Raw genomic sequence first — 26,350 nt, forward strand, 5'->3', positions numbered from 1 at the left:
GAGGGCCCATCTCAGTGGATGACGCTGGTTCTCACCTGCCACCGGGTAAGGGACCGAGCACCTGCCGGGTGGGTAGAGAGAGGTGGATACGCTGTGACCTGCCAAGCTGTCTGCCCGCCCTGCACCCTGAGTTCTTTTCTGTTGAACTGCCCGTACCCATTGGTGACTCAATTATCCCCTCCTTTTTCCACCCCCTCCCCCTCCCCCCCTGTGCTACAGACCATAAAACCATGGGAAACGCAGAGAGTCAAAATGTAGAGCATGAGTTTTATGGAGAAAAGCATGCCAGCCTGGGCCGCAAGCACACGTCGCGCTCCCTGCGCCTGTCGCACAAGGCGCGGCGGACGAGGCACGCGTCCTCGGGGAAGGTGATCCACAGGAACTCCGAAGTGAGCACGCGGTCCAGCAGCACGCCCAGCATCCCCCAGTCTCTGGCCGAAAATGGCCTGGAGCCCTTCTCCCAAGAAGGCGCCCTGGAGGACTTCGGCAGCCCCATCTGGGTGGACCGAGTGGATATGGGCCTGAGACCCGTGTCGTACACCGACTCTTCTGTCGCTCCCAGCGTAGACAGCAGCATCGTCCTCACAGCCGCCTCTGTGCAGAGCATGCCAGACTCGGAGGAGAGCAGGCTTTACGGGGATGACGCTGCGTACTTGGCTGACGGGGGCAGGAGGCAGCATCCCTATACATCCAATGGGCCCGCTTTCATGGAGACGGCGAGCTTTAAGAAGAAGCGCTCCAAATCTGCAGACATCTGGCGGGAGGACAGCCTGGAATTCTCACTCTCCGATCTGAGCCAAGAACATTTAACAAGCAACGAAGAAATCTTGGTTTCCACTGAAGAGAAAGACTGTGAGGAGGCTCGGGGGATGGAACCCCGGGCGAGTCCGCGGCGGCTCAGCGCCTGTCAGCGTGCCAATTCCCTGGGTGACTTGTACGCTCAGAAAAACTCCGGGGTGACGGCAAACGGGGGGCCAAGGAGCAAATTTGCAGGCTACTGTCGGAATCTGGTGTCTGATATCCCCGAGCTTGCAAACCATAAGATGCCACCGGCTGCTGCTGAAGACTCTGTTCCTTACAGTAATTACAACACACTCCCCTGTAGGAAATCTCACTGTCTTTCCGAAGGTGCCACCAACCCACAAATTAGCCATAGCAACAGCATGCAAGGCAGAAGAGCAAAAACAACTCAGGTAAAGTGACCGAAGTCTGTTTCCATGTTTTGGAGTCGGTGCATGACTTTTAGTGCATGATTGTGCTCCCGCGAGATTCCCGTCTCTTAGTGGCTTGTGCCCGGTTTGCCCGGTGGCTGCTGCAGGTGGTACCGCTTTCCCCGAGGGCTGGCCTCACCTCTGCTTTGCCCCGCTTCCCGTTCCGCGGGCAGGGGTGGGATGAAGGGAGGAGTGTGTGTTTGGCGGGGGGTGATGTGGCGGGAGTGAGAATAAAGCTGCTAAGTTCTTACTGGGAAGTGACTGCCTGTCCAACTCCGATCTGCCGCAGCAGCTCGCTGGTTCGGAGCTTCCTTCCTCTCCCCGGACAGATGGGCATGGTGGGCTGTGGCCTCTTACAGCTCCTGTCTCCAGCACTGCAGGTGGGAAGGGGTTAGTCGGAAGCTCCTTTGAGGAGGCATTTTCGACTCAGGGCGGGCTCTGGTCATTTGTCAACTTCTCTCGGAGGTTGGCAGCCTTCCTGCCTTACCAGGAGCCATTTCAATTTCCTGTTCCTTGTGATGCTGGCCAGCCCTGTCTCTGGAGGGAGGTGTAGCGGAAGGAATAACACGGGCGGGTTCCAGTTCCTACTCTGCAGCCAACTAGTTGTGTGACCTTGGGCAAACCCTGCCTTCTAGTTGCTCCTCTGAAAAATGGGAGTGAAAATGCTCAACTTGCCTGCCTCGGGGTCTAGGGCATGAGAGGGTGGGTGGGAAGACATTTTTCAAAGGTTTTTAAGAAGTGTCTTGCTAACGGAAAGAGGACTCCCCACCTTAACCGGTAATGATACTCACACGAGCATAAGGACCTGTCAAGCCCTCCTGCTTGGACCAGGTGAGACCAAAGTCCTCTTCTGGTCCTGCTGTGCCCCCGTAGCAGAGTTTTGGGAGGCCTGGCTTGGGTCGAGGGTAGGCTCGTGGTTTGCAGGATGGGGCTTAGGATCAGAAATCCAGATCAAGCCCATTTGCGTCGAAAGGCATGTCAGCCACCAGGGTGACCGGCTAACGGCAGTGCGGTCTCCCGGGGAACAGCAGGTGCCCTCTGACCCGACCAGTGGTCGGTGTACCTCTGGTACTGCTCCTGTGCAAGCAAAACAGGCATTTCAAGGTGAAGTTCTCTCGGAAAGGGGGTCTAAGTATGATGGGCAGATGGTGGAGAACCTAAGGAAGGAGGCAAAGAAAATTGGCGTTAGACTCTCTGTGTTCTTGCTGGAGAGCAGATTTTTTAATAATGGATTCTTTTTTTTTTTTTTTTAACGTTTATTTATTTTTGAGACAGAGACAGAGCATGAATGGGGGAGGGGCAGAGAGAGAGGGAGACACAGAATCGGAAACAGGCTCCAGGCTCTGAGCCATCAGCCCAGAGCCTGACGCGGGGCTCGAACTCACGGACCGCGAGATCATGACCTGAGCCGAAGTCGGCCGCTTAACCGACTGAGCCACCCAGGTGCCCCGGAGAGCAGATTTTTTAAGTGTCCAAAATCTCAGGTTTCTAATTTTTATCTCGGAATTTTATTTATTTTTTAAATTAAAATATTTTTTTTAAGTTTAGTTTTTGAGAGGGACCGAGACAGCGTGAATGGGGGAGGGGCACGGAGAGAATGCCAAGCTGGCTCTGCGCTGTCAGTACAGAGCCTGATGGGGGGCTTGAACCCACAAAACCGTGAGACCATGACCTGAGCCGAAATGGAGAGTCGTGTGCTTAACCGACCGAGCCTCCCAGGTTCCCCTACTTTGGAATTTTAAATTCTCATGTATAGGTCATCAGGGGGTAGTTTTCTTTTGTTTTTTCTTTTACTGCTCTAGATTTCTGTATTTGAATAATGAAAAGTTAACTGTATGTTCCTCTGGGTTTATATGGACTAAAGGGAACGTGTTTGACCTCTCCCCTCCTTTTCTTTTTAAAATTATGTTTCATTGTGGGAAAAATATACCCATAACATTTGTCACGTTGACCATTTAAAAAAAAATTTTTTTTTTAATGTTATTTATTTTTGACACACACAGAGAGAGAGACAGAGCATCAGCGGGGGAGGGGCAGAGAGAGAGGGAGACACAGCATCGGAAACAGGCTCCAGGCTCCGAGCCATCAGCCCAGAGCCTGACGCGGGGCTCGAACTCACGGACCGCAAGATCGTGACCTGGCTGAAGTCGGACGCTTAACCGACTGCGCCACCCAGGCGCCCCATAAATGTTATTTATTTTTGACACAGAGAGAGAGAGAGACAGAGCATCAGCGGGGGAGGGGCAGAGAGAGAGGGAGACACAGAATCGGAAGCAGGCTCCGGGCTCTGCGTTGTCAGCACAGAGCCCGACGTGGGGCTCGAACCCACAGACCGCAAGATCATGACCTGAGCCGAAGTTGGACGCTCAACCGACTGAGCCACTCAGGCGCCCCACCACTCTAACCGTTTTTAAGTGTCCAGTGCGCTGGCATTAAGTCCCTCCACACTGCTGTGTGGCCATCACCACCATCCATCTCCAGAACCCTTTCCGTATTGCAAAACTGAAGCCCAGTACCCAACCTCTCTCCTCACCCCCAACCCCCGCCCAGCCCCGGGCAACCACCATTCTATTTTGCATCTCTGAATTTGACTACTATAGGGCCCTCATATAAGTGGAATCATGTAGTATTTGCCTTTTTTGTGATTGGCGTCTTTCCTTTAGCATCATGCCCTCAAGGTTCATGCATTGTTGTAGCACATGTCAGAACTTCCTTCCTTCCTTGTTTTTTTTTTAGATTTTTAAAAATGTTTGTTTATTTTTGAGAGAGAGAGACACACACACACAGAATCCAAAGCAGGCTCCAGGCTCTGAGCTGTCAGCACAGAGCCCAACGCAGGGTTCGAACTCACGAACTGTGCGATCATGACCTCAGCCGAAGTCAGATGCTCAACTGAGTGAGCCACGCAGAGCTGATACAAAGAGATGGTCTGCCGGCCTTCAGAGTTCAGAGAAGGGGAACATCACCTGTGACTGTCCCCTTTCCCTGGAACAGTGCCACGGTAGCACATATTCTGTGTGGGATTTGAGAGGCATGCCTGGCCGTATTCTGGCTCCGGGTCTCCACTGCAGGGGACGGCTGGACCCTCTGCTTCACCCCACACCCCGCTGGTGGGGCTTTGAGCCTTTGAGTCACAGCCGACTGCACCCAAAAGAGAGGGGCAGAGCGGTTCTCTCCTTCAGAGCGGGTGCCACTGAAAGCGCTCACGCGTAATTGTTCTGTGACGTTTCCATCTTTGGCTTGTCGCCTTCTAAAATCGTTAATATATGGAAGTGAGATCATCTGAATGTGGTCTCATAAAGTCACTGCTTAGGCAGCTTAATGTAACGCAGAGTGCAACAGACGAGGCATCCTGACGACTCCATTTACATCCTGGCTCACTCCTCACTGACCGGTGACCTTGGGCAAGTCTCTCCATCTTGCGTGCACCACGGGCTCCTTCTCTGTCTAGGGTGAGTGCCACCAGCCTCGGACAGGACCACTGGGAGAACCAAATGGGATACTGCGTATGGAAACCGTTTGTAAAACAAACGGAAGTATTATTTTCGTATTGACTTTATATGTTGAGTGAGGATCTTTAATGACTTGAAACAAACCCCAGAATTATGCACAACACTATCCCTCCGCCCACGCTTCCTAGTCTAAGTTTGGCGTGTTCATCCAACGCGATTTCTTGAGAACCCACTATGTTCCAAACAGTGTATTTTAAGAGACGGTGGGTGTGGAAGCTTCCTTGAAAAGAATTCTTTTTTTGTTCTTTTTTGTGTTGTTGTTGTTGGTAAAAGTTTCTGACCCAGGGGATCTCTCCAGCAGGCTTGGATCATAGACATTAAAGTCGCCTCATCTGCCCTGGTGATGTAGTTGAATCTGGAATTGTCTGTCAGCAATATTCCTCCCCAGAAAGAAGAGTTTCTGGCAGACATTTGGCCCCAGAGCATGGCCTCCGAGCCTGGGATAAAATATGTTTTATCTGAAATAATGCGAACAACTTAATTTGATTTGAAAATGATTGAAAAAGAGTTTTTGACCGTTTTCCCTGTTTTTGTATTTGTTCAGTAGTTGGAAGTGTTACTAAAACATGAGGCACTGGAGTGCATGTTTAGGTTTGAAAAAGTGACACATGTCATATGTCTGCTGCACAGTGAGTGCTGAGTAGTTATTTCTTTAATTCAGTATGTTTGAGAGAGTGTGTGTGTGTGTGTGTGCGCGCGTGCACCATGCCTAAAAATTAGTCTTGCGAATCAGTTTGGTATTCATTTGTTGGGAGGGTTTACCCACACCACTTAAAGCAGAGTTTACTTGTATTGATTTCTGCAGAAATACAGAGGAAACTGCCCCTTGATTTGATTGATGCGTTACCGGTCTTTCGGACTGAACTTTTACCGTCTTGATAATTCCTGTGGTTAACAGAGTTGGGGCAGCCTGGTGTCACGCAAAGAGGTTCTGAAATCCAGCAGATCTGAGCTTGTCCGTTTGAGCCCTGTTATCTGTTGATCGTGTAATCTAGATGGATCTCGGTGCCTCTTTAAATAGGGTAATGTGAGTTCCACACGAGAGAACGCGAAACTCCCGGCACAGTATCTTGCACACTGTACAAGCTTAGTCAATAATGATCATTAGTTGCGACGGAAAAGTTTGACTTAATATTTTAGAGCTCAGCCCTCCTCTGTCTCTGAGACTTTCAGTGGGTGAGGTGGAAGGAGAAAACCGCCAACTGATGGGGCGTCTTTTAGCCAGGTTCCGTGTTTCAGAGGGAAGCTTTGGCTTGGCTCCATTGTGCATAACTTGTGAGGAGAGCTTCATTCATCCTCTTAGGAGATGAGAATGGGAGCAGCTGTACCAAGAATGTCTCAGGGAGACACAGCCTTGAGACAGCGAGGGGACCCTGCTCAGCGCACCTTGTGGAGATGTGACGCTCTTGGTAGTTTCGTGTGTTTGTGCAGTATTTGACTACCTCAGTGTTCCCAGAAATCCTTCACACTGTAGTATGGAGTGGGAACGGGGTAAGGCAAGAGAGCTCTCCACTGGTAAGACCAGAGCTTCTGGTCTCTGTGGGCCACTGGCAGGGATTCATTTCAGCCTGATTTCCAGCTCACAGATCACCTCTGTGTCCAGCCCCCTTGCTTTTCATGGGAAGAAGTGTATGTAAAGAGATGAGGTGACAAGGTGTCCCAACTAGATGAAAATCCAGGTCTCCTGCCTCACTGACCCAGGGCCATTCTTCAGAATCCCACATCCCACGGCATGCGACCTCTCATTCTTGAACAGATCTCAACTCCTGTGTCCTCAGATTTTAAGATGAGAATCCTCAGTTCTGGTACAGAAGCAAAAAAGGGTGATTGGCTGAAAAGAACACGGGAATATCCACCCCCATAGCCCGAGACGGTGGTTCCTGAGAGGTGTTCACAACAGCTTTAGAAGAAAGCTCTGCTTTCTGGTTTGGAGAAGCAAGTCACAGAATCCGCGATTTCAGCAACGTAGAGGGTACAGCATTGTCAGAAGACGATCTTGAGTTCCTAGGAAAATTGTGTTGGTGTTTAAATTTTGATTTTGCTTTCCACTTAAAAATGGCTCAGGAATAAGTATGTTCCCTGACCTCAGCATCCAAGAGATGCTTAACCTCTGGTCACAGACTCCTTTGAGAATTGTATAAAAAATTTGGATCTTTTTCTTAGAGAAACACACGGACCCCCCTTCTGCATTCAATCCCTGGGGCTCCATGGTTTCCCCAAAGTCCATCTAGAAGCTTCTGGTTAATAACCTCAGGTTAATTCTTCACGAAACAACGTATTTTCGTATAAAATTAAACAACAGCGACAACAGCAAACCCTCCCTTCCTTCCCTTCTCCGACTGCTGTTTGGTGCTGCTTTTTTGCTTTCCCCTTGATCTTCCTCTTTTCTGACATCTCCGTTAAGCAGTGAGGTAGTTTTGAAAGCAAGCCCATCCGTGTTCAGCAAGATCTCCTTTTGGGAAGTGGGTGGGGCGAGTAGGTGGTTGAGGGGTGGCTCTGTCAGGCGTTTCAGACCCCTTTGAACTCTTAAAAAGTATGGCAGACTCCAGAAGACTTCTGTTTCTGGGTTATATGCATACATAGTTATCACATTAGAAATTGAAAAAGAAAAGTAAAGAAAATGCTCGTTGAGTCGTTTTAAAATAGCCCTAATGCACCCATTACGTGTTCACGCAAATAACTTTTTTATTTAAATTTTTTGTTTTTCTTTTTTTTTTTAATTTTTTTTTCAACGTTTCTTATTTATTTTTGGGACAGAGAGAAACAGAGCATGAACGGGGGAGGGGCAGAGAGAGAGGGAGACACAGCATCGGAAACAGGCTCCAGGCTCCGAGCCATCAGCCCAGAGCCTGACGCGGGGCTCGAACTCCCAGACCGTGAGATCGTGACCTGGCTGAAGTCGGATGCTTAACCGACTGCGCCACCCAGGTGCCCCCTGTTTTTCTAAAATTTAAAAAAATTAGTGGGAAGAGAGGTGTTATTTTACATTTTGCAAACCTCTGCAGTTTCTGGCCGATAAGACCTGACAGTCGCCTATCTGCATTCACTCTCTTGTGATATGCTAGTTTGGTCAGGCGGTAGGGGGAAAATGTGGCCTCGCCCAGGTATTTGGAAAAGGGAGAGCCCCCGTCTACCCTGAAATGATCTAAGGATCCCTGGTCCACAGTTTGAGAGCTGCTCGTTTATGCTAATGTAGGCTGGGGAAGTTCAAGCCTTTGAAATTCACATTTTTAGTTTAGTGCTTGAAGAGGAGGAACTGTGTCCCTTGATGAAAATGCTGGTTTCCTAGCATCACTGGGGAGGAGGAGGGGTTGGGATTGGGAGTTTAGCGCCCTCCCAGCCAGCCTGCTATGAAGAGCTAAGAGGGTCTCCATGTAGCCCAAGGTAGAACTTAGGAAAGAGCCAATATAGGCTTTCCATCATCATTTGGGCCCCGTTTGCTTTGGACCACTGTTGGCACTGTTATCTAAGATGGGCCGTAGGACAGCCCATCATGTCTTTCTTAATTTGCTCTATTTAAAAAAAAAAAAATTAAGTTAAAAATATTAAATCAAGTCTGGTTGTTCCCATAGACAACATAATCAAATGGGATTGCTTGTAGATTGCAAAGTTAAGCGTGAGAAGTAGGATTGATTTGTCACCTCAGCCATAGCCGAGCATGAGCTGAACCTGGAAATGACTAAACCATTTAAATCAACCAAAATGTAATCCGCGAGAAACTGTTTTCCCCGTTCGGAGATTCTGGCAGAACATGAACAGCAGTTCATTCATTCCAAGGTGGGTTTATTTGTTTGAAGTGCCCTTGGGGATGTGTCAACAAGAAAAGGTCCCTGAGCTCTTCTGGCTAGTTCAGGGTGAAATGGGGGTGTATACGCAGAACACAATTAGCATAATAAGCATTCAACATGCTGTGGGACGGAGAGCAGGGCCAGGAAGATGCAGTAATGGGGGACACGGGAGGCAATTTGAGACAGGGTGGTCAGGCCTGGCTCCCTCTGGAGAGCAGACTTGGGTAGAGACTCGAAGGAAAAGTGGCCACTGATTTGGAAGGTGGGAATGTGCCCTTTGTGTTTGGGGCATAGGGAAGAGGCCAGTGTGTCTGGAGCACAGCGGGGGCGGGGAAGGGGGCTGAGATGCTGCAGAGAAGATGGCCTGGCAACTGGAGGAGGGAAAGAAACATCTTCAAGCTGCGGAAGGGAGGGGTGGGATCCGAGCCTTGAAGGGTAAGCACTCCTGAAAGCGAGAAAGGTTGGGAACGTGCGCTGCAATGACTCCTTCAGTTTCAGGTACATCCAGCGCTCCAGTGCGAGGGCTGGACATTCGCTGGGGGCTTCGAAAGGCAGGCTGAGGGGCCTTCCGTGCACTCCTGGGAGGTTACCTAGCAGCTGGCGTGCAGGGTGCAGTGAGGAAGGATGAGGGAAGAGACAGCTTGTTGCCGAACCAGAGGTGTGGCTCTAGGAAAGGTCGCCAGGAGCCTGCGGGACCATGTGATCGATACATCGTGGGGAGGGGAAGGATGACTACAGGGTTCGAGGCACCTACATAGAAACCCAGATGAAAAGAGAGAAGATGATTCACTGACGTAGACAGAAAGGCGGTCCCCGCGCTGCAGTCACCTGAAGCAACGTGCCAAGCCTTTGCCAACTTACTTCTGCCTCGCTTTTTAGCAACGGTAAAAACGTCGCTTCCCGTCCTTGTGATTGAGAGAAATTTTGAGTCACTCCCATTGGGAATCATTAGAGGAAAAGGGAAGAGGTTTTGGAAACATAACAAGGTCTGGAAATTTTGCCTTGGGAAAGGGAGAAGGGGGAAATAGAGTCGGGTTTCAGAAATGCCTCAAAAGGAGTCGGGACATGTGCACAGGGACTGATAGCGGGAAGCCTAGGGGTAGAATTTACAAACTTCAGAATTAGAAATGCAAAAAGGCAGTGGACATTGGGGGTGGGGGGGGGAGCCTTAGAGCAATGCAAAAGTAGCACTGATATATTTCTAGCAAATCAGGAATGGCAATTATTAGTGACAGCGACCAGGACTTATCAATCTACAGTGTAGAAAACGTCACCATTGTCTTAGGTCATTATGCTGTTGTGTGAATGTGAAAATACTTGAAAGGGGTTTCATTGGTTCGCACCAGCCTTGGTCGGCCTGTTTTTCCCAGGAGCCCTTGTTTTCCACAGTTTCTTCATCAGCCACCTCTTTTCCATGTTCGTGCAGGGAGCTAGGGAGTGAGGTCAGCCAGTGCCTTCTGTCCTTGGGCTGAGATGAAAGTAAGGCTGAGGATGGAAGTGAACAGTAATTAGAGTTAACACTTCAGAGCAGGTACTATGTGCTGGGCACAGTTCTACAAACTTTTGTTAGATTAACTCCACATTATCTTATAAAGTGTCTTAAAGAATAGATGACTGTTGTTATCCCCATTTTATAGATGGGGAAACTGAGGCACAAATTGGCCCAAAGTAACTTCCCTAGGATCAGTATTGACCATACTGAGATTACCAAGGAAGAGCATACTAAGATTATACTGAGTATACCAAGGAGGGAATGCTGGGAGTCAAAGACAGTATTCATTCATATGTGTGCATGTGTGTGTGTGTGTGTGGGGGGGTACTTACTTACATTTTGGGGATAAAAATAAGATGAGAAATCAGGGGAGGAGGATTTTATTTTGTTTTTATTTTTATTTTATTTTAAATGTTTTTTCAATTTATTTTGAGAGAGAGAGAGAGAGGCAGAGAGAGATGGGGAGAGAGAGAGAATCCCAAGCAGGCTCCTTGCTGTCAGCACAGAGCCCAATGCGGGGCTTGATCTCATGAACCTTGAGATCATGACCCGAGCCCAAATCAACAGTCAGACGCTTAACTGACTGAGCTGCCCAGGTGTTCCGAGGGAGGAGTATTTTAGAATTTATTTAACACGGCAAAAATTGTTCTCATTCAAAGCTTCTGCAGGTTGAAATTTCCTCAACCCACAAATTCAGTGAGCTCTTCTTGACTGAGCTTCTCTATACAGGAGGTCAGCACCTCCATGTTCCTATTGGAGCTCATTTAGGCATTTGTGGCCCAGCTATGATGAAAGTAAGCTGGATTCATCAGGGACATTAAAGTAACCAACAAAATAGTTGTTGGTTGTTTCTTTTTTTAATGTTCATTGTTTGAGAGAGACAGAGAAAGAGCGAGCAGGGGAGGGGCGGGCGGGGGGGGGGGTTGGACAGAGGATCTGAAGCGGGCTCTGTGCTGACAGTAGAGAGTCCGACTCAGGGCTCGAACTCACAAACCACGAGATCATGACCTGAGCCGAAGTCAGATGCTTGACCGACTGAGCCACCCAGGCGCCCTGCCAACAAAATAGTTTCTAATTGTATTCAACTTACAACTACAGTAAATGATTGATCGATTGATCTTACTGGTCCTTGAATTGTCCCAGGGCCCTTGAACTTTGTGGCTAATTAATTACCTTTTCAAAATTGTGCTCACCTTGCATTAACATAGAATCCCTGTCCCTAAGAGTATTTCACAAGTCATCCCGAAACAACTTGAGCCTTGCCACAGCGTATCATTAGCCCACACTCTTCTGCGTGGAAGGGCTGCGTGGCCCTTCGCTTCGCGAGGTGGTGAAAACGGGCTTGAAATTTGCCACTTGCTTCCCCCGTGTTCATACTGGAGCTCATTTAGGCATTTGTGGCCCAGCTCGGATGACTATGAAAACTCTTGTTGCCTCCCAGCTGTAGCGGGCCTTGGGCTACAGCTGGCCACTTGTGCATCCAAGAGGAAAGTGTGCACGTTAATGCTGGGAAGCTGCCAGCGCAGTGGAAACTGGTGAGTGCTCTAAAAATCTGGCTTGGGAGGATTTGTCCAGAGAGAGCAGGATTTAACAGCCTCTCTACCCCATGAATGTTGTGTATAATCGGAAGCCTCTTCAGTGGAGTGTTTCTAACATGGAGACTTTATTTTGAGCAATTTCCTAGAAGTCTCTAACCAGACCGTGCACCATGTTGGGAGTTACTTCTTGGTGTAGCTAGGGTCTTACCACTTCCCTTGATGTCCTTTGGCTTTTTTAAAAAGAATTGTTTCTGGGGCGCCTGGGTGGCGCAGTCGGTTAAGCGTCCGACTTCAGCCAGGTCACGATCTCGCGGTCCGGGAGTTCGAGCCCCGCGTCAGGCTCTGGGCTGATGGCTCAGAGCCTGGAGCCTGTTTCCGATTCTGTGTCTCCCTCTCTGTCTGCCCTTCCCCCGTTCATGCTCTGTCTCTCTCTGTCCCAAAAATAAAAATAAACGTTGAAAAAAAAATTTAAAAAAAAATTAAAAAAAAATTGTTTCAATGTTTATTTTATTTTTGAGACAGAGAACATGAGTGGGGGGAAGGGCAGAGAGAGAGAGACACAGCAGGCTCCAGGCTCTGAGCTGTCAGCACACAGCCCGACTCGGGGCTCGAACTCGTCAACTGGGAGATCATGACCTGAGCCGAAGTTGGACGCTCAACCGACTGAGCCACCCAGGCGCCCCAGATGTGCTTTGACTTTTGAATTAAAATTCAGTATCTGATTAAATACTAGGACCTATCAGATGCTAAGATGTCTCCGGTGATATGTAGGAACCTTCCTTGCATATGCTACAAGCACTGCTGAGGCTCCCATGAGACTCTTCCCAGGGGTTGGTTTTCTAGATTCCTTGCTGCCAGGAACAGTGGGAGGTTCTCAGGGGCTTCTGAAGAGAGAGAGACTCTGAGACTGAGGTGGGTAGGAGGAGGAGCCCTTGGAAAGATGACCACCGAAGAATGTTTCCATGACCCCAGTACTACCTTTCTTCTGAGCTGTTGGAAAACGCTTTACAGTGAAATGCATCCTGGCATCTGAGAGTGATGGGCATCTGGGATGCAACCATAGAGGGATGCCTGGTGTTTTGCAAAGTGTGAACCCAAAGAGCACAGGGGGATGTATGGCAATGTTGAATGACTCGTACATCTGAAACATACATACAACACTGTATGTTTACTAACTGGAATTAAGATGAAAACTTAATAAAAACAAAAACCAAAGTGTGAACCCAGAGCCTCTCTGTCAGAGTATCTGGCTTTGGTTTGTCCTAGACCTATAAATTTGTATTTCTCGTGTGGCACTTAGGCATCTGGGTAGTAGAGTTCTACAGATAATTCTTCCCCACACTGAAGTTGGAGATTGCTGGTGTCATGGGAGCCCTCCATTGACCATTCAGGTGTTGAGTAGTGCCTCTGGTTTCCCATGATGAGTATTTGGGACATCCCAAGCTTCATGACCAAATAGGGGCTGGGGCTGGGCAGCCGGCATGTTTCCCAACAGGCTGGGTCACATATCAGTGGGGGACGTGTACCACTTAGCCTGCTTAGCCACTTGTGGAGACGAGGTGGAGTCGGCTTGGATCATTGGTCCAGAGCATTCCTCGGTGGTTACACGGGTTGTGCGTTCTATAGGTATGCATGCTTGGCTGGGGCCAGCAGGCCTCCTACCTGGGGTAATCACCTCTGCTTAGCTTAGTGGTCGGCCGGGAGGTGAACACACAGAGCCTGGGCCACTGCAAGCTTAGAGCATCAGTTGTTATGAGCAGATGTTCAGGTCTGACAGAGAGGTGAGTGTCTACCAAGGTCTTAACTCCTAGTTTCAATAGAGGCCTCAGGGCATTCTGTAAAGGGGGAAATGGTTTGTGGGAGAGTAGACAGTCAAGACACATGCTCTTGAGGGTTTGGCCTGTCTGGTCTCTTCTTGTTTCCCTCCTCTTTTATCCCTTCTCTCCCCTTCCCCCAACTTTGGGCTTTGAGCTCTTTGCCTGGCAAGTCAAGGCATGTAGATAGTCACTCAGATTTTGCTGGGAAAACCTGGAAAAAGCAGTGTTGGCAAAAAAAAAAGGGTTGGGGGCAAGGCATGGAGTTGACTATTGAGACAGAATCTGTGAGGTGCTGTCGCAGCTGAACTCTTGGCATTGTGAGACGCCTTGATTTCATTTTCCCCCACGTTCGGAGGCCTTTCTCTCATGGACTAGGGAGGTTACCCATGTAGCTGATCTCTCCCTGTCTTACAGAGAAGCTTCTCGCCTCTTTGCATTTTAGATGTGACTTTGTCGCGGATTGCTTTGTTCTTCCAGAGCAAGATTGAGGCACGTGAAGATGAATCCAGATGTTTAGGAAATTCACAAACTCCTCATCTCCCACTACTCATGGTTATCTTGAGTAATCAGTAATGGTGAATTTACCTACTGTCTTATTGACATAGTCAGTATCCCTGCTGGGAGAAATGTGAGTTCTTAACTGTGTTTCTCTGTTTGTATAGAGGATGTTTATCCACTAGATCTGGCTCCTTCCTGACCATTGCTGGCAGTTAATAGGCGGGACGGCAGATAGCAAAGTGATGGGAAGAGCAGATGCAGGGCAGTGTGCCCCTGAGTGGCACCCACAGTTTCTTTATCCCCCTTAAGGCTCTGTAAATCCCATGGGTCTCAAATCCACTGGAAATGTAGTTGGTCCTTAGAAGATATCTTAACTACTTCCTGCTACTGTCTTCCCTCCTCGTTTTATTCTTTTCTTTCTTCTTCTTTTTTTTTTTAATGTTTATTTTTGAGAGCAAGCGGGAGGAGCAGAGAGAGAGAGAGAAGGATACAGGGGATCCGGAGCAGGCTCTGTGCTGTGAGCACAGAGCCCAATGTGGGGCTTGAACTCACAAACCGTGAGATCGTGACCTGAGTTGAAGTCAGATACTTAACCGACTGAGCCACTCAAATGCCCCTTTTCTTCCTTCCTTTCTTTTCTTCTTTCTTTCTTTCTTTCTTTCTTTCTTTCTTTCTTTCTTTCTTTCTTTCTTTCTTTCTTTCTTTCTTTCTTTCAGAACAGTTGTAGATAGTAGAGAGGGTTCCCAGTTAATCTTAAACACCTGGCTGAGATAGCATTCGCAGCTATATCCACTATAAAGTTACGTATTTTCCTCCTTTTGCATACAGTTCTCTTTGTTGTTGTTTTTGAAGGTGCACAATATAATGATTTAATATATGTATACATTGTGAAATGATGACCACAATCAAGTTAATTAACACATTCATCACCTCACACAGTTACCTTTTTTCTTTTGTGGCAAAAACACTTAAGATCTGCTCCCCTAGTAAATTTCAAGTGTACGTACAGTATTCACTATATATATATATACACACACACACACACACCATGCTGCACATTAGATTTGTAGAATTTACTAATTTTATAACTGAGTTTGTACCCTTTGACCAACATCTCCACATTTCCCCCCACCCCCAGGCAGCCACTGTTCCACTCTCTGCTCTATGAATTCAACATTCATATATATATATATATATATATATATATATATATATATATGTAATTTATTTGTTTTAAATTTTTTTTAACATTTATTATTTTTGAGACAGAGAGAGACAGAGCATGAATGGAGGAGGGGCAGAGAGAGAGGGAGACACAGAATCGGAAGCAGGCTCCAGGCTCTGAGCCATCAGCCCAGAGCCTGATGCGGGGCTCGAACTCACGGACCGTGAGATCTTGACCTGAGTTGAAGTTGGACGCTTAACCGACTGAGCCACCCAGGCGCCCCAGAATTCAACAGTTTTAGATTCCACACGAGTGAATCATAGACCATTTGTCGTTCTGGGTCTCCTGTTTGTCACATCTGGCTACGCCCATCTTTCAGTTGTTCACTTAGTATCTATTCACGATGAAGGTGAAGTGAACTTTGAGGCCCTAACTTAGAACTGCCTGTGATGCTTAGAGATCCGGGCTCAGCACCTGTCTGGGCTTCACGCAGGACAGTGCTCGTCTGTGGCTTGGTTCATTCGGCCCCACTGCCTCTCAGCAAATATTTGAGCCCAAAGCATTCATTTTTATGCCAACCCAGAACTGTCAGTTTTTACATTTTCGAACCATAATTAGATGCTTATGAGACTTAAGGCTCAAAAAATGGTTAAACCCCCAAAGCATGTATTACTTTACCATCTATACCACTATGTCAGACCCCTGTTCCTGTTCTCTTCCTTTGAGAAAAATCAGTCTGACTTCTTATCCGTGAGACTGTTGAGCTGTCCTGTCCAATAGTGCTGTCATTATCCTTCCTTGATGACTACCATTATTTAATTATTGCTTATGGATATGCCGGTCGCACTTTAGTGCAGTTAAGACTCTGATTTAAGAACAGACCTGTCTGTGTCCCGGAAGTCTTCAACCTGAGAGCAGGGACTGTGCTTTGGAAGTTCCAAATGTTTTTAGACTGGGAATTGATACCCCCCCCACACTGGCAGTTGCCGCAAGCTGTCACTTGGCCCGGGGGCAGTGAGTAGCTTGCTTTGGGCTCTTAGCATCCCGGCTTTGAAAGGGCGAGGTAATTGGAGAGCCTGTACTGGAGCTGTGGGCCCCACAGACTTATTTAGCTCCATGCAGGGTGAGAGGCTGCTTGTTTTCAAGAAGTGAAGCTGGTTCCAGCATGAGGACTCTTGCCTGCTCGTGGGACATGGGTCCTTGCTGGGTGAGTGGGTGAGGCAGTATGCTAGGTATCTTTTTAGTCCCCACATTACAAAACAGACTCCTAACTCCAGGCTCTTTATTAAAAAAAAAAAAAGAGGGGAAAAAAAGTATTAGCTGTAAAGACCTTGTTCTCCATTGTAACCCCTACCTCTGCAAGCACTGATCAGCCTGCAGAATTTCCTGGAGTTTGGGGCAGACTGATGAGGGGCGCCCAGCCACTGCGGTGGGAGAAGCTCAGTAGCGGAATCGCCAAATAGTTAATTACCTAAGTCAGATACATGGTGAGTTCTCTGGAAGGTTCCTTGTTTTTAAATACATAAATTTCTTGAACATTTCAGCCTGTTCAGATTCACGCCAGGGTGGCGTGGTGGTCTTCCTGAGCCGCTCTGCGGGCAGGTTAGGTTCGCGTGGGTCGGGGGCTTGAGGAGTCATTGGTCCAGGACCGGGTGGGAGCAGCAGCGCCCCGTGGGTCTCGCGCAGCCCTGCGGCCACACGGTCTGTGGCTTGCTTCTCTGCGTGATGTACGTCTTCTTTTTCTCCCTTTTCGGCTCCCAAGGATGTTAATGCCGGCGAGGGCAGTGAGTTTGCGGACAGCGGGATCGAAGGGGCCACCACCGACACGGACCTCCTGTCCAGGCGATCCAATGCCACCAACTCCAGCTACTCGCCCCCCACCGGCCGCGCCTTTGTGGGCAGCGACAGCGGCAGCAGCTCCACGGGGGATGCGGCCCGCCAGGGGGTGTACGAGAATTTCCGGCGGGAGCTGGAGATGAGCACCACCAACAGCGAGAGCCTGGAGGAGGCGGGCTCGGCGCACAGCGACGAGCAGAGCAGCGGCACCCTGAGCTCCCCGGGCCAGTCGGACATCCTGCTCACGGCCGCGCAGGGCACGGTGCGCAAGGCCGGGGCGCTGGCCGTCAAGAACTTCCTGGTGCACAAGAAGAACAAGAAGGTGGAGTCGGCCACCCGGAGGAAGTGGAAGCACTACTGGGTGTCCCTGAAAGGTAGGAGCGGGAGCCCCGCTCCCCCAGCGCGTGATGCACCTGGCGCTCCTTGGTGCACCTGCGCACATGATGTTTCTTAATTATGTGGAGTTTGTGTTTTATACCAATTTTTTTAAAGCTTAAAAAAATGTTTATTTCTTGAGAGAGAGAGAGAGAGAGAGAGAGAGAGAGAGAGAGAGAGAGAGAGAGAGAGAGAGAATCCCAAGCAGGCTCTGTACTGTCAGCATAGAACCCCACACAGGGCTTGATCGCACCTACCGTGAGATCATGACCTGAGCCAGAGTCAAGAGTCAGATGCTTAACAGACTGAGCCACCCAGATACCCCTATTTTGTATCAGTTTTAACCAGTTTTTTTTTTTATTGTGGTAAGAATACTTAGCGTGAGATCTTAAGTTTTTAGGCGTATGTTACATTATCATTGACTGTAGAGCCCATCTCTGGGATGCAATCATCTCACTTAACTGAAACTTTATGTTCCTTGCTTGTTTAGTAACTCCCCACCCTGGCCTCGCCACCAGCTGTTTTCTTCACTTTTTCACCCTTAAGCTAGAGGAGCATCACTAACCCAGTTTCCTCCTATATACAGCTGGTTGGGATGACAGTTTCGAGGGACATGTTCCAAAAAAAATTTCTCTTAATTATTCAAGGCATTGGAGTACCCCCTGAAGTGACTGTCGTAGAGGCAAAGTCATTAGTTTGAAGCCCAAGAAATTACTATGTTTTTAGGCTTAAAAAAAAAATGATGGAATATCACTGATTTCATAAGGTTTGACCTAATGCATAATAGAATGTCTGAGCCATCATATGTTTGTGAAAAGTCACTGTTGTACAGTCACACATTGAATATACACCTTTGAAGCAGGTGTATATGCTCTTGTGCACGTCTGCACGTGTCTCAGTAGTATAAAAGTCATAATGCATTTGTGAGCTCTGTGCCTTTTTTAAAAAAAATTTTTAGGTTTACTTATTTATTGAGAGAGAGACAGAGGACGGGTGGGGTGGCGGAGGGGGTGGGGGGAGGAGAGGGAGACAGAATCCCAAGCAGCCTCCACGCTCTCCGCGCAGAGCCCGATGCGGGGCTAGAACTCACAAACTGTGAGATCATGACCTGAACCGAGAGCAAGAGTCGGAGGCTTAACCGACTGAGTTACCCGGGCACCTCTGAGCTCTGTGTCTTAAAAAGAATACTGGAAGGCCACTTAGACTTTTTGTCACAAGCTCCATTTGAAACAGGAGTAGGGTTTGGCAGGACAGGTTAGATAGGTTAACAGGCATGAAGGCCAAGTGCAGGAGGGAGCCTGGGCTTTCCAGATGTGGCTCACACTCCGAACATTCCATACTCAATCGCATCAACTGTGGCTGGTGTTGGGGACACCCAGTCCTAGAGGCACAGGATGCCCTGGAGTCTGTGGTGGTGCGCAGGCCAATCCTGGAAGGACAAGCAAGGTGTAGGCTGGCCCCATTGCTATCGGTGCCAACTGTTGCTTCACCGCCTGGTGAGACGAGATGGGAGCTTGTTAACTAGACTGTACGCTTTGCTGCATGTCACAGAGACCCACGGTGACAACGTGTTAAGCAAGATGGAACTGATTTCCCTCCCATCTACCAGGGGTAGACCGTCTGAAGTCGTTGTGGTGACTCCTTCCTCTGAGTCATTTGGGTCCCAGGCTCCTTCTGTCCTGTTGCTCAGCTATTCCCAGAGCGTGATCTTAGTCCCTGTGGTCAAGACAGCTCACCACCGGGGCCGCATTCCTGCAGAAAAATGGAGGCGCCCCCCCCCCCGCCCTGTATTAGGGCTGCTGTCTCAAAGTACCACAGACCGACTGGTTTAACGAAAGAAATTTATGTTCTCCCAGTTCTGGAGGCCGGAGGAAATCAAGGTGTGAGTGGGATTGGTGCTTGCTGCCATCTCCCTCCTTGGCTTCTAGAAGGCTGTCTTCTTCCAGTGTCTTCTCATGGCTTTCCCCTTCTGCCTGTCTGTGGCCCAATTCCCCCTTCTTATAAGAACGGCAGTTAGATTGGATTAGGGCTCACTCGTATGACCTCTTTTGATTGTAATGACCTCTTTTTACAGTCCTACCTCCAGATATGGCCACTTTCTGAGGTACTGGATTAGGACTTTAACATAGGAATTTGGGGTGACAGAATTCAGCCCATGACAGGCCCCGGATGTACGTGTGAAACAAGCTTCCCACATCATTCTGACACTAAGTTCGAGAACACCAGTGTCCGTGTCAGAGAATAACAATAATTAGAGGTGATTTTTAACTTGGGACACAGAAGAGGGAACTGTTTTGTTTCTGCCGTTCCCTTAGAGAATAAATGATCCCGGAAGCCAGCGTGCAGGCATTTTGGAGCCCAGCTCAGGAGCCCGTTAGAGGAGGGAGCCTTCACTTTCTTGGTGACCCAGATCTGAGTGACACAGTCTGTCAGGATCCAGGCCCAGAACCCAGAGCCAGTGAGTCCTTCGTTTCTTAATCCTGACGGGTTCCCATTATATATTGACATGCTCACGGTTCGTTCTTGCCACTCAAAGGCACAACGTGCTGCTGGGTTTTTTTTGTTTTTTTTTTTTTTCTTTCTTAGCAACCCTTGGATATCATGAAATCAAAAGCAGAGCACCTGGGAGCCGTGGGGGTAGATTTCTCCAAAGATTCTTTCACTTTAGACAGAATAATTAATTTTTTTAAAAAAAGATCTCATTTAGCACGAACCTCTGGGGTGTCTCTGTCGACAACTGCCGAGCATACAGATGACGCTCAAGTGAAGTTGAGGGCCGGTGGACTATCAGGGAGCGTGTGGGTCCTGGATGTGTTGCTTCGTGTGCGTCTTCTCACTGGAGCAAGGAGATCATTAGAGGAAAAGCCGATTTTAACCACCTGCTGTCGTGGGTGATTGTAAACCAACTTTGGAAGATTCTAAAAACAGCCATTTGAGGAGACTGTATAAAGTGTTCAATGTTTGCACATGCCAAGGTTCGCGGATGTCCCCTCTCCATTATCCACAGGCCTCCTTCTCTGTCCTCACCCTCCGGCACAGCTGTGTTTCTCCTTCTCTGCTCACAATCTGCTAATCATGACTGTAGTGTTCGTCCTAAAGATCAGAGCGGGGTTTCGTAACGGGGGCACTCTTGACATTTTCTGGAAAATTCTTTGTTGTGGGGGTGCTATCCCGGGTGCCATAGGATGTTTAGCAGGATCCCTGTCCTCTACCTGCTGGATGCCAGTGGCATCTCCTCCCCCACCCCCTACACCCAGTGACAGAGCCAAAAATGTCTCCAGACATCACCACATGTCCCCTCAAGGGCAAGATTGCCACACTTCAAGAACCTCTGATTTGGAGAAAAATGGCGTCCTCTTTCCATTTTCTTTCTTATATTTATCTCTGAGTCTGTGCTAGCTTAAGAAGTAGAAATAGGTTCAGATGATTCTGCCATGTGTTACATGGGTTTCTGAAAAGACCTGAGATCTTCACAATAACAGGGATTATGGGAAAAACAAGGTTGGGGCAGACTATTCAATAGGTAAGTAATTCAGTTACGTGCTTGCAACTTTTTAACCCAATGCTGGATAGACGGAGAGATAGATAGATGGATGGACGGATAACTAAATACACTGCTAAAAATATTCACATAGTTCATCTTACTTTTTAGCAGTAAATACTATAGAAAACATCGGACTTCACCTTTAAGAAAAAAGAGAATATATGGGATACCTGAGTGGCTCAGTTGGTTAAGCGTCCAACTCTTGATACTGGCTCTGGTCATGGTCTCACAGTTTGTGAGACTGAGCCCCAAATCGGGCTCTGTGCTAAAAGCTCAGAGCCTGCTTGGGATTCTTTCTTCCTCTCTCTCTGCCTCTCTCCTGTGCATGCTCGCTCTCTCTCTCTCTCTCTCTCTCTCTCTCCAAATAAATAAATAAACTTGAAACAATTAAGATAAAAAAGTGAATATAACGCGAGTGGGTAGAAAGAGGAATCAAAACACCTGGATTATCGAGACAAGAACAGGAAAGAAGAAACCGTGAAGCCTAGGACCACCATACGGTAGGACTTGTGAGGAAAGCTTTTGGGAAACTCTGCCAAGGGAGAATTCGTGCAGTGCGTGGACATGGCATCTGCCACTGTGCTGTATTCGGCTGTGTTTGGGGACTTTGCATTTCAGCAGCTGTTACCATGTGAATGTGAAATATTATGGGCTAAGAAAAATTGCCTCTGAACTCATGTGACTTTTCCATCGATACCCATCATTCTGCGTTACTAATCACATATGCGCAAATTTACGTTATGGAAGAAACCCCTCTTACGGCTGAATAGATTGTACTTTCAGGGGCTTTGTCAGTCACATAAAGTGGGGCCCACGCTTTCCCTGAAAGTGGTTTTGATTAGTTGACAGTAAATGTTCAGGTAGTAATTACTATGAAAGTGAGCCTCACGTTAAGGAGACCATGGAGGCCATTCACTGAAGCCACCTTGGCATAAATCTATGGGAGGTTTTTATTGTTTCTGTCTCATTAGTTTCACAGGGCCATTAAGTGCGGACCAGGTCTTGAGCACCGCCCCCCCCCCCCCCGCCCCGCCCCAGGCCTTCATATGTGCGCCATGCCATTTTTTCTTTCAGTAGGAACAAGACATGGTTTATTTCTAGAAGAACATTCTGTAGGACATATTTGAATAAGAAAATCTATCATTTCTTTCCTTATCCTTAAAGCACCCAAAGCTAGTTTTGTGAGTTGTTTCCTCCAAGGGCCTAGCCAAGAAACCCCCAGAGTTGTGTTGCCTGGTTGTATATCATGTGAGCCACTGGGAAGGGACTCCAGTGGGCCAGTACTGATTGGTGGTCCTCACACAGCCGTGGTTTTAGTTCTGACCAGTTGTGCCGGGTTCCCAGCCACCATTGGCCAAAGTTGCTGTAGGACCCCCATATGCCTATGAGCACACCTGTGATGAAACACTCTTAAGAGATTCAGGGTCTTTAAGAACTTGAGGGCGTACATGAGGGAGTCTCATGTGGCCTCAGTTTCATCACTGAGAAACAGTGATTGAAAAATCTTTGCCTTTCTCTCAGTCCATCCAAGACTTCAGTACAAGCAAAACCCCATTCTTTTCTCCCTCGGTTTCCACGCACTTTAATTTCCAGCCTCTTCCTTGTGACGGGACACAGACAATAGATTCCTCTACCGACTTTTTTGTTGCACAAGCGCTGAATACTCACGCAGACCCCTGTTTTGTTTTCTCAGGGTGCACACTCTTCTTCTATGAGAGCGATGGTAGGTCTGGAATAGACCACAACAGCATCCCTAAGCACGCCGTGTGGGTGGAGAACAGCATCGTGCAGGCTGTGCCTGAACACCCCAAGAAGGACTTCGTCTTCTGCCTCAGCAATTCCCTGGGTGATGCTTTCCTCTTTCAGGTTTGTTGGGCGCTTCCCCTATGGGCATTTCAAACCTCCAAACCAGACATCTTCCTCTCCAGCCTGTGGTACCCCACCCTGTTTTCCTTTTCTAGTGCGTTTTTATCTTCTGCTCATTATAGAAACAAAAAAATGATCCATGACAAAATAAACATCTGTATTGAACTCAGAAATGAGAGAAGTCACCCAGAAGGTTCCATGGGAAGCCTACGGAAGGATGTGAGTTGAATTTGAGAGGCTTGCGCTCTTTGCCGTGGGTTGAAGGATTCATCAATGTAGTCTCAATACCATTTGTGAAGAGCTTCAGAAAAAGATGATGAATTCCTTAATTTAGAAATGATTTGAGCTGTCAAAATTTTTCATCATAATGTTCTCTTCTAACATTACTCATAAAATAAAACAGTGACATCCCAGAAATGACTAGCTGTACCCGAATAATTTCCTCATCTTATCAGAAATTTGTACCCAGTGTTCTTGAAGTTGGAGTGTTAATTGTGTTTTAAAAAAAAACAAAACCCACAAACCTGCTAATCACTGCAGGGTTAACATTTGCTTTTATAGGGAATTGTTTGAGTTTGGTCAGTTGTGATGCATTCTGCCAGAACTTGCTGTGGTAGTTAGGAAGGCTGCCCTCGTTTATTTCCATAATGCAGATATTCAACTTGTAATGCAACTTGTAGTCTGTGCTTCCTACATGCTTCTCATGGTGCTATTGAGAACAAGAAGATTTTGACACAGTTCGTGCTCTCAAAAGTGTTCATATATGACATGGGAGATAGACACAGGGATAGATCTTTGTACTATAGGAAGGCCTGGTCATGAATATTAAAGGATGAATTGGGGCAATGGACAGTGAGAATATTCCATGCAGAAAAGAGAGCTGGATTAAAGGCGTGGGAAAGAATAATAGGTTATTTCACCAAGTTTCTGGGTTTGGCCCCTAAGTTATTTGCATTTGGGCAGTTAAAGTGAGAAATATAAAGTGGTCATTTGTGTGTGGACAGCCAAAAGCATCTGTTTTGTTTTTTGTTTTTTTTCTTTAAATCGATGAAGTAAAGTACACATAAAGGGTACATGGGTGGCCCAGTTGGTTAAGTGTCCGACTTTGGCTCAGGTCAGGATCTCATGGTTCGTGAGTTCAAGCCCCACATCCGACTCTGTGCTGACAGCTCAGAGCCTGGAGCTGCTTCAGCTTCTGTGTCTCCCTCTTTCTCTGCCCCGATCCCACTTATACTCTGTTTCTCTCTCTCTCAAAAATAAGTAAACATTTAAAAAAATTACAAAAAAAGGACCTCTGCTTATTCCTCCTCCATCATTAAAATAATTATGATCTGGGGTGCCTGGGTGGCCCAGTTGCTTAAGTGTCTGACTTTGGCTCAGGTCAGGATCTCGTGGTTTGTGAGTTTGAGCCCTGCATCAGCCTCACTGCTGTCCGTGCAGAGCCCACTTTGGGTCCTCTGTCTCCCTCTCTGCCCCTCCCCTGCTCTCTCTCACTCTTTCTCTCACTTTCTCTCAAAAACAAATAAACATTGAAAAAAAAATAAGAGTGTACAAAACATAAATGTATTGGTCAGTGAAATGTAACAGAATGAATACATAACCACCACCTAGGTCAAGAAACAGAAATTTCTAGCACCCTATAAGCCATTCATCACCCACAGACACACATGCAGGCCACTAGTTGGATAGAGTAAATCTGGATCTTATCATCCAAGCCAGGACACTTTTGTTTATCTGGGAATGTCTGCATTTCTCCTTCATTTTTGAAGGATAGTTTTGCTGGATATAGAATTCTTGACTGACGGTCTTATTTCAGTGTTTTGAAAGTATTCTTGTACTGCCATCTGGCCTCCATGGATTCTGATGAGAAATCAGCTTTTAATCTTAGGAGGACCCCCTGTATAGATGAGTTGCTTCTTGGGGCGCCTGGTTGGCTCAATTGGTACAATATGCAGCTTTTAAACTCAGGGTCATGAGTTCAAGTGCCACTTTGGGCATGGAGCCCACTCAAAATAAAATAAAAATCTATTAGATGAGTTGCTTCTCTGTTGGTACTTTGGGAATTTTGTCTTTGTATTTAAACAGCTTATGATATGTCTCTAGGTATTGATTTCTTTCAGTTTATTCTCCCTGCAATTCTTTGAGCTTCTTTGATGTTTAGATGCATGTGTCTAAACCACAATTGGCAAGTTTTCAACCATAATTTCTTTAAATAGGTTTCTTTCCATTTCTCTTCTCTTTTAGGACTCCCATTATGTTTATGTTAGCAAGCTTGATAGTGCAAGTCTCTGAGACTCTGTTCATCTTCCTTCATTCTTTTTTTGTTCTGTTTCTTAGACTGGATAATTTCAGTTGACCTACTTCAAGTTCACTGATTCTTTTTTGCCAGTTCAAATCTGCTGTTGAGTTCCTCTGGTGAAATTTTCACTTCAATTTTTCTACATTTCAACTCTAGAATTTGTATTTGATTCTCTGAAAAAATTTTTTTTTAATTTTCTATGGATATTCTCTGGTGAGATTATCATTCTTATGCTTTACTTCCTTAGACATGATTTTCTTTAGTCCTTTGGATATATTCAAAATAGTTGATTTAATGTCTTTGTTTAGCAGTCTACTATCTGAACTTCCTTAGGGATAGTTTCTATTAACTGTTTCTTTCCTTGTGTGTGTTCCATGTTTGGTTGTTTCTTTGCATGTTTCACAGCTACTTGGTTGAAAACTCCACGTTAAATAATATAATGTGGTGACTCTTGAAACCAGGTCCCCCCTCTCCCCCCAGTGTTTGTTGTAGTTGATTGTTGTGACTCTTGCTTGTTTGTTAAGTGCCTTTCCTGAAATCGATAAAACATTTATTCTTTGTGATGTGTGGCTACTGAAGTCTCTGCTCAGTTAGTTTAGTAGTCAGCAAATGATTGCAAAGATTTCCTTAAATGCCTGGGAGCGATTAGACATCCATTCTTTCCCAAGGACTTCTATGTCTTCAACACTCAGAAAGCTGATTAATAACTTGCCTTAGCCTTCACCTCTGCTTGCACAGAGTCTCAAGGTCAGCCAGAGGGGTGAGGGTAGGGCCTTCTTAGGGTTTTGTGAATGTATGCACAGTCTTATACATGTACATGACTTTCTAGATTCCCTGGACTATGGATAGCTTATGAATATCTTATTCCCCAGCTTTTAAAAAACTTCCCGGGGTGCCTGAGTGGTTCAGTCAGATAAGTGTCTGACTTCTGCCCAGGTCATGATATCAGCATTTGGGGGTTCAAGCCCCATGTTCAGCTCTGTGCTGACAGCTCAGAGGCTGGAGCCTGCTTCAGATTCTGTGTCTCCCTTTCTCTCTGCCCGTCTCCTGCTCTTTCTCTCTCCCTCTCTCCCCGCCCCCCCCCCCCCGTCTTTCTGTCTCAAAAATAAATAAACATTAAAAAAAAAGTTTCTTGGTTAGCTTCCTTTCTTGCCCCAACTGTCATCACTGTCTCAGGCAGCTGTGATATTAAACAGTTGTTCCTGATTAGTTTTCAGAAACTCCCCTTGGAGTAATGACTAGCTGCACAAGTGAGTTCTGAGGTCAAATAGCAGCAAGCCCTGTGAATGGGGGTTTCCTGCGAACTGTCATATGTCAAATGATGACAATTCTTTGAGGACATTGTTTTGTGGGAGCTCACTGCCCCCTCCAGTGATTGCTAGGCCACTGTTTTTCACATGCTTGTGGAG

At 47.1% G+C, this 26,350-nt stretch overlaps 1 protein-coding gene across 12 annotated transcripts in view; it reads left to right on the plus strand.

Moving 5' to 3' along the window:
* Nucleotides 1-26,350, plus strand: part of TIAM1 (TIAM Rac1 associated GEF 1) — a 399,670-nt gene that overhangs the window by 259,182 nt on the left and 114,138 nt on the right. For 11 of the 12 annotated variants that reach the window (XM_045036687.1, XM_045036692.1, XM_045036693.1 and 8 more), the window contains 3 exons: nt 220-1,193; nt 16,784-17,231; nt 22,470-22,642. In XM_045036687.1, coding sequence (XP_044892622.1) covers nt 231-1,193; nt 16,784-17,231; nt 22,470-22,642 — 1,584 coding nt within the window. In that variant the 5' untranslated portion in view covers nt 220-230. The remainder of the gene's footprint in view (nt 1-219; nt 1,194-16,783; nt 17,232-22,469; nt 22,643-26,350) is intronic. The other variant, XM_045036694.1, reaches the window with a different exon arrangement.

This window comes from Felis catus, chromosome C2, assembly GCF_018350175.1.
Source record: "Felis catus isolate Fca126 chromosome C2, F.catus_Fca126_mat1.0, whole genome shotgun sequence".
Lineage (NCBI taxonomy): Eukaryota > Metazoa > Chordata > Mammalia > Carnivora > Felidae > Felis > Felis catus.